This window comes from Caenorhabditis briggsae (genome assembly GCF_000004555.2).
Source record: "Caenorhabditis briggsae complete genome, chrX, whole genome shotgun sequence".
In the NCBI taxonomy this organism is placed as follows: Eukaryota; Metazoa; Nematoda; class Chromadorea; order Rhabditida; family Rhabditidae; genus Caenorhabditis; species Caenorhabditis briggsae.
The window spans coordinates 17,406,400-17,417,367 of NC_013491.2; the positions used below are offsets into that span (position 1 = coordinate 17,406,400).

The following is a 10,968-nucleotide window of genomic DNA, read 5'->3' on the forward strand; positions in this document are numbered from 1 at the left end:
TTCCATTGGCCATCGAAAAATGTGAAACATTGTCAACCTCAGGTGATCAAGGGATCTCAGATGCCTTCGCAATGAGAAACGATAGTGAAAGGTAACTTTATCAAACGGACCAAACTCCAAAGGACTTTATTCCTTATTCAAATGTTTCAGAACATCTGCTACAGCCAAATATTTCTCAGGAGATGTAGACAAAGAGAATTTGCATCACGCGAACATCAATCAGCCGACTAAATAGCTAAGAAGACAAACGAGATCGGAAGTCAAGAAAAAACAAAAGAAACAGCAAAGCGCGGCATCAGTTTCGAAACTGGTGGACCCAAATCCAGCTACCTTGTCAGAAGATCTCGTGAATTCGCCAGCATCTGCAAAAGCATCGCGTTCTGTCAGTGCAGATGCGATCAGTATTCCGGAGAAAGAAGAGGCTAAAAAGTATCTTGATTTTTTGTTAATGGCTCGACCAATCAGTATATTTACAGAGCTCGTGATCAAAGCATTCCGCTTGAGACAGCTCCAGCTACAGCTAGCTGGAAATCTTCTAAAACCAATGAAGAGGTGATCGGTATTCCCGCAACCGTCACGTTCCCTATTGTCGGCAGTGCTCCTCCTGTCGCCAACAAGACTCATGCTTTCACTGAAGCTTTTGCCGTCTCCAAGGGTTCTGCAGCTCCGAAGGCTACTGTTGTCACTAAGTTCTCCGTTAAAGACAATACAACTACTGTCAGCAATGTTTCTATAATTGCCGAAGATTGTGCTGCCGACAAAGCTCCTGCCCTCATCCAAAAAACCGCTGCATCCGATACTTTGACTAAAACCACGGTTTCCGTTCCTGCCAAAAATGCCCAGATGTCTACTGTAGAAAAGTCTCTTGTTCAGGAAAAAGCTGTTCCTATCGCGCACTCTTCTGCTCCATCTGGAGAATCTGTTGCCGCCAAAACTAAGGCTTCTGTCCAGGCCTCTTCCTCTGTTATTTCTACTGTTATGGTAAAAGCTCCTGCTACCACTGAAGCTCCTGTATCCACCAATGAAGGAGCATTGCCTTCTAAGGCTACCAGAAAGTAAGAAATAAAATTTGTATCCTTGATCTAATTTTCTCCTTTTTAGGAACAAGAACAAAAACAAAAAATCAAAAAATGAGCCAAAAGACGACTTCTCTGCTGAATTGCCCAACAAAGCAGATAAAAAGTTGGAAGAAGTCAAACTAAACTTTTCAACAAAATTCGAAGTTTACAAGAAGAAAATGGATAATGAACGTCGGTTCCAGCTCGCTTTTGAGAAAGGTTTGTTTTTTTTTTAATTTCAGAATTTTTCAAATATTTATTTTTCAGAAAATTTTCAATCACACGATCTTCAAATGAAGATTTATGAGTGCTTAAAGCAGACACATCCATTTGACATCCACCTGAGAAGAAAAGAAATCGAGGAAAAGCTGAAGGAACGGATAATTCACTACAGAAATTCCAAATGCTTTGAGTACCAAATCATGGAATATGTAATGGAGACATTGAGTAATTGTAAAATGGACCTCATAACCGGAGACTGCCTGTACCTTTACTCGGATACAAGTCTCTCAGAGAAAAAGTTGCGTGCTCTTGAGCAACAATACCTGAGAATGGTAGAGTCTTGTAAAGATTGGATTGGCAATAGCGAACGAGAATGTGTCCTGACCATGGAAGAATTAAAGATGAACCCCGTGAAACTTTGTGATGAAAGTTGGTACGATCATTTCGTGACGTACATGAACCGTCAGGCACTACTACGAAATAATGACCGCCCGTCTAATATCCCGGAAATAAAGATAGAAGAACGTAAGACAAATTGCCCGAGGTCATGAATTATATTTAAAATTTTATTTTCAGTCATTTCTCAAATGTACGATGAAGAGTGTTTCGTCTACAAGCTATTTTCCGATTTTCAAGGACCTGTTGAATGGGATCCACTGACCACTAAGATTTTCATCAAGATGCGCCTCAATAATTTGGATAATTTATCAACTATTTCTGTAGAGGAGCGAGAACAGTTCAAGGAGTTTTACACTTTTCTATTAGCCACAAAATCCTCAATTGTAGATTTTGATATTTTCCAAATGTTTGGTAGAGTGTCGACGCAAGATTTGAGCAAATTTAAAACTGAGCCTTATGTAGAGAATTCGCTTTTTATTTTGTTTTTCAATTATCCTCACCCTCAGGTGTAAAATAAGTATTTTTGGTTAACGTTTTTCATGTTTTATCTAATATCATCTGAATGATGTATATGAATCTTGCTTCATTGTCTTAAAATATCTGTTCACATGAAGAGAGTCATAAATATATTAGACAAAGGACCGTAAGCTCATGTTTTATACTCTCGCAAAATCTGGGGCTTTGGCTGCTTACAATTGAATATTTAATTTTGGATATCTTGTTCTGATATTCTGGAAAAAAAACCATTAAAAAAACATCGGCTATTGGTATATACACAATCCCACTTCTCTTATTCGGGCCATCAATGCTTCTGGACAACTGCCTCGTGCTAATTGTTTATACTAAAACGCGTCTGGTGTGCGCGAAAAAAGGAGTGTTTCCAATCGGTGTCTTTCATCATGGTCCGCGTTCCAGTGAGAAAGAGCAGAAGGTTTTGCATATCAGATTTCACCCGCTCTGACTTTTCTCGCTTGTGATGCGGTACTTGGGTAATTTGAATAGGGAAAACAGCTGGAAGCAGTAGTCCCGCGATGCAGAAGTTTTTTTCCGATTAACAATTGAGAATGTTATTTCTGTTAGCTTTATAGGCACGTTTGTCTCGACATTCACAAAATAACCCTGAAGAGTCATGGAATTTTCTAGATGAAAAGTTATTGAGAATGTAGAAGCATGTGTCCTGGCACAATCTTATGAAAGAGGGAGTAGATACACAAAGATACTTTTCATTTCACTGGTTCTGCAATTCATGAAGAATAGAATAAGAACCAATGGCTGTCGGAACGGGACTGGTTAAGGTACTCTGGGATGGATGGGACTCTGTGATTGAGTGGCTCTAGAAGTTTCTGGTTGGTTATGAACTTATTTTCGAATGATCGGAAAGGTTTGGGCCACGATACGGGTCAGGCCGCGTTCCTATTTCCAACAAACTTGGTAATAGCAAAACCAGTCTGCATGTTTTTCTTTTTTTCTGGCACGAATTTCTAAAAATTTTCAAAACGAGGACTTTGAAATTTTATTTATTGTTGTTTATTTTGAAGGAGTTATGATGGGATACAGTGTTTGGAGTAAGGGGATATTGAAATTTTGAAACAAAATCGAATATTTGTTCACTTTGGAATAGGAGATCGAATAGATATAGATATGATTCAGATTCAGGAATAGATATTAACATTTGATGGATTAACAAGAAGAAATGGGCGGTAAGTAAGGGGCGAAGCTTTTGAATCATAAGAAGTGAGGTGATCAAGGAAGTGTTATTCAGCAATAGGTGGGGTGGATGAAAGTGGGGACTGTAAATATGCAAAAGGTACACTTAAAAATGCTTTTATTATGGTACATTTTGGGTGTCTCACGATGGAAAAACAAGTGTTGGGACGGGGAAATATTGAAATTTGGAACACAAATCCGAGCATTTATTTTGCAAAATTGGGAATAAGAGAACGAATAAATATGTTCAAGTGTTTAGGAATTTTAAGGATTACCCAAAAAGAAAGTGAGGGAATTTTGAAAGCATGATAATCGAGGAATATTGAGGGAATATTATTTAAAAAAGGAAGGGATGAGTGAACTGTGGAATGTGAAGATGATTTCAAAAGTTGGCAATAGTGTAAACATGGCGACGAATGAAGAAAACGCGATTTATTTGATTCCGCAACGTCGCTTGTTTCAGGCACTGTTGTCCTGGAAAACACAGTGAAAAAACAAGAAAAACTTATTTTTCTTACCAGATCTTTTGGAGGAGCAACGATGTACACGATTTGCCACGCGTAAGCGTGCACCAATCGCTCAGTATAGAGTTCCTTATTAATCAACATTTCTGGAACTTCGTTCATTGCATACCGGCACCAACAACTTGTGTATCTCCCCAATTTCCCGTGCTCTATAGCGTAGAGAAGGGTGTGGGTGCAATTTGGCATCCCAGAAATGAGGACCTCAAAAAAGTAACTTATTTTGTTGAAATAATTATCAGTTGCTTACCGTGTCTTTAACAAAAACGTAGTCTTGAACATTTGGGCTTTCAAAGACAAGGAACCCCTTGTGCCCATCGAAGCAGCTGAACCGACGAAGAAACTTGACGTCGAGGTGGAAGAGTGTCTCTCCTCTAAACATCCTAGTCTCCCATCTAGTGTTTAGGTGATGATTGATCCGCTGAAACAATTTAGCATTTTGATAACACACATGACTAGGAAAATAGAGTCCGATGAGCTCGAATCAAGTTCTTTTCTATAAATTTTGCAGAATCTTACTCCTAAACACAGTTGAGAAACTTACTCCTAAACACAGTTGAGATTTCGGCATGGAAATATGAATATGAATACAGAAAACGACTTACAGTAATTGTGGCAAATGGACGGAACGTGATTGGAGACATCATATTGACGTTGACCATGTCGCCTTTCTTCAATTCTCTGACTTCATCCACACTGGAAAATAAAACTTATAATATCATAGGACATCCCAGTACTCACCAAATGATTCCACATTTATTGGACGACAAATAGAAGACTGCCTGCCCTCTATCGCGGCAGATGAACACACCATCACCTGTCGCCGCCTCCTGAAATCAAAACGAATTTTTCAATTTTGAATTTTAAACAAGCATACTATCCCAACATTTGAGCACGCTACTTCAAAACCATAAAACATGATTCTCTTACCTGGTCCAGCGCCCATGGCCCAACTTTTCGAATTGGTTTCATATCATCAACCATACTCATAATTTCCTCCATAGTGCAAACGTCGTTTTGGCCCAAAGATCTTTCATTCAAAAGTCTGCGTCCCCATTGAAAGACAGTTCCAATGTTTTCCATGAACCATTGAACAGCTGGCTTACCCAATTCGACAAGGCTCCAACGGTGCAACTGGCAAACTTCCGGTCCGTGGTATTCTTCCTCCAGAAGTCTCATGTAAACCATACCTTTTCGGAATTGGCACCACCCGACGACTTCGATACTGCTCGGAAGTTTTTTCACTTTTCGAAGCATCTGGAATTGTTTGAAGTTTTTGAAAATTGAGCTACTTTGATGAAACTTACTTTGGGGCCAATGAAAACTTTGGTGGTCCAGCCAGAAAGAACACACTTCGCAATAACGCATCCTTGCATTTCCTCTGTGGATTCTGGGTAGAACTGGAACAGGCGCATGGTTTCGGAAAGGGAGTTTTTCCTGGCCACATGGCTGCTCGTATAATTATTGTCCTAAAAATGAAATCTGTTTTTCCGTAGAAAGAGTCAGTTTGTTTTACCGTGATATCTATCAGTTTTCCTTCGACGAGTTTGCAGCCGACTAGATGTCCAAGACGTGAGTGATTTAAGGCTGGGTGGCTGAAATCAAAGTTTTCATAGTTTTAGTTATGACAATCTGTATTCGGCAACCGTAGTTTTCGGCACTTAATTCGGAGGGTACGATAGTTTGGGGTTAAAAAGGTATACAAAGCGATTTAGGGGTAGAAAATTCAGTTTTTCAGGTATTTTACACCCCGTACCCCTAAATCGCTTTGTACGCTAATGATTTTTCTAATTCTTTCTCATGGTAGGCTTCTATTCAAAGTTGCATTCGGATAGAGGGGCTTTTATTAAAATAAATACAGTAATCAAATAGCAAACTCACTTGGAGATAACTGCGGTCGCTTCCGTGTCCTGTAGACACAAGAGAAACCCATCCTCGCGTTTCTCCGAGACGTAGGCGAGAACGTAGGTGGGATCCGACATGGGTTATACTTCAAATTCAGAATACTTGTTGTGATTGGAGAATGAAAAATGAATGAGAAACAAAGCCCGCAGATATTAGGATGTGGTGGAGAGGGGAGGAGCCAATGAGTCATCATAATCGCGTGATACTATAAACATTACCCGTCTGTTGCACTGGTAAAGTGTTACTCCCTTGGAACTTACCGCTGGGGTCAGCTCTTTTTTTGCCGCCCATCGGATGAACAGAACAGAGTAGCTTGAGCGGTAGGGGGTCTCCGGTGAACACAAAAAAGAAGGAAGGGTCAAGACAAGTAGTAGGAGATCTACAAGCATGAACATTATAATTTTTCAGTTCGAATAAAAATAATGCATCCTAAAATTATGTGTTCGAGGAATTTTTGATTCTTAGGATTTCGAAAAATTCGGAATTTCCGAATTTTCCGATTTCGAAAAATTAGGAGAAATTTCGAAAACTCAAAAAATGTTCCCGCTCAAGATATTCCGATCGAAAATCGGTTCCGAAAAAATCTGTCTAACGTATTTCTCGGAATTTTTCCGGTCGGAGGTGAAACAGCATGATGTTTCATTTCGACAAACCATGAATGCTCTACTAGAATTATATTTTATCCCTTCACTTTGAGCTCACTTATCTTGGTTTTCTTGAAAGATGTCGAAAATTGGTCAACTGATCAATAGTTTATCATAATATAACCATTTTTTTGGTAGTTTACTAATTCGCATTTCAATCTGAAGAAGGAGAGCTCCACTGCAAAACAAAAATTCAGATATGAAGAAACTAATAATGCACTGAAGGAACCCACCCATGTCATGAAATCGGAGAGCGTGGTTGCTGCCAGACGGTATGAGAGCCATCCTTCTTCAGAGCGATCCTCTGCCTGTCCTTGCTCAAACACGGAAGAAACCGTGCTCCGAGCGCTCATGGAGCCCCGAGATTTGTAGAAGCCCCACTTTGATGTCCACCACGGTGACTTTGGGAGCTGGCTTTTGGAGGTATGGTGTCCTCAAGTTGCCTGAATGTTGTCAACATGACGTGGACAACGACGGTGCATACTGTCATTATTGGATAGTTCTTGTTTTTGTGTTATTCACGAATTAACAAATGGACAGTTACTTTCCTTCCAACCTAATACCTCGAAAACATCAGAAGAACCGGCCCTTCTAATACAGGTCATACGGTGTCTCTGCCGCAATTGGAAATCAAAACCACCTCTCGGTAGCCGAAATTTCAAGGAATGAGAAATAATTCTTTAACTTTCTTCTAAGTGAGACAAGTAATGATCACGAGGTATTGACGCAAACAACTCGGGAAACTTCGGAAAAAGATCCCTGAAGGGAATAAAGCGGGGGCTTAAAACGAAGTGATTCATATTTTTCAACTGATTGGCTCCCTCACTACTTGTGACACTTTTGAAATCTGTGTTAGGAGTAGAGAATCAGAGAAATGATAAAAGTGAGTATCATAAAGTCTATATAAAGTATATTGAAATGATTAAAAAGGTTAGGTAGATTCTTGATTTATCCGAGTTTGCATGATTTGTGCGGGCTAATCAGAATGGAAGTTTCGAAAATAAAAATTTCGAACTACTTCCAAGTGAAAGAGAGAAAACAAAAAATAGAAATAGTAAAGTGAAAAAACATTGCCATGGATATCACGAGACAATTTGAAACATGCACTCCTTAAGCATGTGCTCAGATTGGGGGAAACGTACAATTAGTGTGCACGCGATAAATTAGGCAACACTCGCCAATTGAGTTGTAAAGTTCAGCACCTTTTGTTGTGTGCCTTTAACATGAGAACAATTTCTTAAACACAAGAAAAATAATGATGATCAACTTCAAGATTGTGAAAATTAATACAGTCTAACTGTTTGTACCGTAAGACACTACAGTAACGAAAGAAATGGAATAGGAAAATGTTATCTGTTGGCAAGCTACCATTTTAGTTTCAGCATAAATATAGTTGGAAACATGACGAATACCGTAAAACCTATAGAGCATTTGGTGTTTTAGTCAAAGCTAGCCGTTTTTAGTTTTGAAACGCATTCAACCACAATTTTAAACAGTTTTAGAGAACACAGTATGATTCTGAACGTTTTTCATGTTTTTTTTTTCAAAAAAACATTTTTTTGAAAAATAAAGTCACCATGGGGTCCCCCCTTTGCTTTTGCAAAATTGAGATTTCAAACTCGATTCTCTCGAATCTGGTGAGTCCGCAGCAAAATCTGGATATATATTTGAAAATGTCTCATCCTCAGTTTTCTAATGATATAGGTCTCATATCGAAGTCACATACCTCACAAACAACCTTCCCTAGTTAGAGCGAATAATCCTATTTTTTGAAATATTTTTCCTTTGTGATTGATTTCTAGAGTTTGGCATTTCTTGACCCACGGACTCTGTTTGTTTTCTTCAACCTACAGACCCTTTTTGTTGTTCTCTGATACAAGATAATGGATCCCATCGAAGCTTTGCTTACGAGTGAGCAGAGATCAACTCAAGTCGCAACTAGTTTCAATCTGAGAATCATTAAAATGGTGTGAGACCAGTTAACGATATTTTTCTTTGTGTCCGGAACTTCAAAGATGATAAAATTCAGTTGTACTAGGTTACCGAGACTAGAAGAAACTTTATGAATAGTGAGCCTCGACTCAGCTTCCATCGCTCTCTAGATATCAGCTTCGATACTCAAATTTATGAGGTCAAAACTAGGTGTCTCTTAGAGCGAATAATCGCAATCCCGAAAGCGATTGAGCCAAGGTCGCACTACAAAATAGTCAAGTGACTTGTCATCAATTACGGAGCATGTAGATAGATGAGCAACGGTAGCGAATTCTCATTCGAATAATTTGGAAAGAAGACTGGGAATTACAAAAGCAATTACAAACTGGGAATTTTTATTGAACATGAGTTGAATATTTTTAAACCAAAAAAAATCGGTCGGCAAGAATGAATAAAGTGCGCGCTCAAAAAATGTAAATGACTTTTGGAACAACCTAATAGCTTTAACTGACAAGAGAAGTGTTTTCAGACGGGGGTTGAGAATTTGTTGAAAATTTTAGTACTTTTAGTTTGAGACATCCTCTACACGATGTCAGAAATATCTCGTCCCCGGATTCACCAGGAAGCTAATAATCTTCGTCTGAAAATTCTCTCCCAATCTCGGCGCGCACTTCCTCTACGCCCTCCGCGCCAGAAGAAAATGTCGGTTGTGTGGTGTTGTGGTAAGAAGGGGAATCATTAGGAATGAATATGCTGGTTCGAACCCCGCCGTGGGAAAACTTTTTTGCTTTTTTCAAAGCGAACTGTTGATTTCCAGTTTGGCCTCTAGACGCTTTATGACACTTATTTTTAATTACAAGGTATTCAAAGTAAATAAATAATTTATGAGAATTCGATGAAAAATTTAATAATGATCTTTTCGACCGGTCCTTGCATTACATGATAGTTCTGGAAATTTCTCAATTTGTTCTTTTTGAAATGTAGTACTGCTATTATTGTTGTGCGAAAAAATTGGAGTTGTGGCCGAATTTTCTCTCAAGTTAGGCCACGGTATTTCATGAAGAATTTTCGAAAACACAGCCGGCAAACGAGTGCTACCGTTACCCAGCGATAAATAATTTCGCAATTTTTTTGTATTATTTTTTAATTATTTTTTCGATTTTTCTCGATTTTTTCGCTATTTTGGCCGTTTTTTTCTCTTTTTTTCGAAATTTTTATAAATCAGGTCGCAAAACAACAAATTCGCTCATTTTTGTATGAGTAAATCGAACGCCTGGCTGGGAAATGCGGGTTATGTCCTGTTTTGTGATGTTAACGGTTTATATGCTTTTTCTTCGTTGTTTTTCCGCATGTTCTTTCCCAAAAAGCACTAATTTCAGGCTACATCTACTCGCAGTGACCGGATGATGACAGAGGGACATCGTCGAAGTGAGGAAACGTCGCCATGTGTGAATTTCGATTTCAGTGGGATTTTGCGGTTGGTTTAATGTTTCGAACAGGTATTTCTTCGCTGCCGGTTGTTTCATTTTTGCAGGCTGGTCGGATTGAATACTCGAATCAATTGAAGAGCGAAAACCGATATCGATGAAAAGCGAGTAAGGAAAAGGAAACGAGAGCGAAGAGATGAAGGAAGAAAAAGAGCTGAAATTCATGAATTTCGGTGTGGCGATGATGTAAAATTTGGATGCGGTTAGTCTGAACCTTACAGCTATTTCTACTCCGTCTGTACGTTTTCAGGTATCTCGTTCATCACACGCCGCCGCCGACGTCTACAAATCAACTTCTTCCTTCTCGGAAGTCTTTTCTTCGTGCTTCATCATAAAATGCCTTTAATTATGTTGAAAAATTTGTCTGATTGGTAATAAATGTTACTTTTCTTGCAATTGAAAATCTCACCCGAGGAAAGGTGAACTGAGAACAGGACAACTCTAGAAGGAATAGGTCTGAAATCCATAATAATGAAATAATAAAATCCTAGTCATGTGTGTTATCAAAATGCTAAATTGTTTCAGCGGATCAATCATCACCTAAACACTAGATGGGAGACTAGGATGTTTAGAGGAGAGACACTCTTCCACCTCGACGTCAAGTTTCTTCGTCGGTTCAGCTGCTTCGATGGGCACAAGGGGTTCCTTGTCTTTGAAAGCCCAAATGTTCAAGACTACGTTTTTGTTAAAGACACGGTAAGCAACTGATAATTATTTCAACAAAATAAGTTACTTTTTTGAGGTCCTCATTTCTGGGATGCCAAATTGCACCCACACCCTTCTCTACGCTATAGAGCACGGGAAATTGGGGAGATACACAAGTTGTTGGTGCCGGTATGCAATGAACGAAGTTCCAGAAATGTTGATTAATAAGGAACTCTATACTGAGCGATTGGTGCACGCTTACGCGTGGCAAATCGTGTACATCGTTGCTCCTCCAAAAGATCTGGTAAGAAAAATAAGTTTTTCTTGTTTTTTCACTGTGTTTTCCAGGACAACAGTGCCTGAAACAAGCGACGTTGCGGAATCAAATAAATCGCGTTTTCTTCATTCGTCGCCATGTTTACACTATTGCCAACTTTTGAAATCATCT

At 39.1% G+C, this 10,968-nt stretch overlaps 3 protein-coding genes across 3 annotated transcripts; 2 read left to right on the plus strand and 1 right to left on the minus strand.

Annotated features, from left to right (window-relative positions):
- Positions 1-71: 71 nt before the first annotated feature.
- Positions 72-2,191, plus strand: CBG05344 (the record flags this gene model as incomplete). Its single annotated transcript, XM_045240427.1, has 6 exons — positions 72-84; positions 327-429; positions 477-1,055; positions 1,102-1,277; positions 1,326-1,805; positions 1,857-2,191. The coding sequence occupies 6 exons, from the start codon at positions 72-74 to the stop codon at positions 2,189-2,191; spliced, it is 1,686 nt and encodes a 561-aa protein (XP_045092904.1).
- A 1,654-nt stretch (positions 2,192-3,845) lies between these two features.
- Positions 3,846-5,889, minus strand: CBG05345 (the record flags this gene model as incomplete). Its single annotated transcript, XM_045240428.1, has 9 exons — positions 3,846-3,860; positions 3,905-4,111; positions 4,158-4,328; positions 4,513-4,603; positions 4,649-4,737; positions 4,838-5,164; positions 5,215-5,376; positions 5,424-5,502; positions 5,789-5,889. 9 exons carry the CDS (start codon positions 5,887-5,889, stop codon positions 3,846-3,848), a joined length of 1,242 nt encoding a protein of 413 aa, XP_045092905.1.
- A 4,743-nt stretch (positions 5,890-10,632) lies between these two features.
- On the plus strand, positions 10,633-10,883 carry CBG05346 (the record flags this gene model as incomplete). Its single annotated transcript, XM_045240429.1, has 2 exons — positions 10,633-10,824; positions 10,869-10,883. The coding sequence occupies 2 exons, from the start codon at positions 10,633-10,635 to the stop codon at positions 10,881-10,883; spliced, it is 207 nt and encodes a 68-aa protein (XP_045092906.1).
- Between the last annotated feature and the right edge of the window lie 85 nt (positions 10,884-10,968).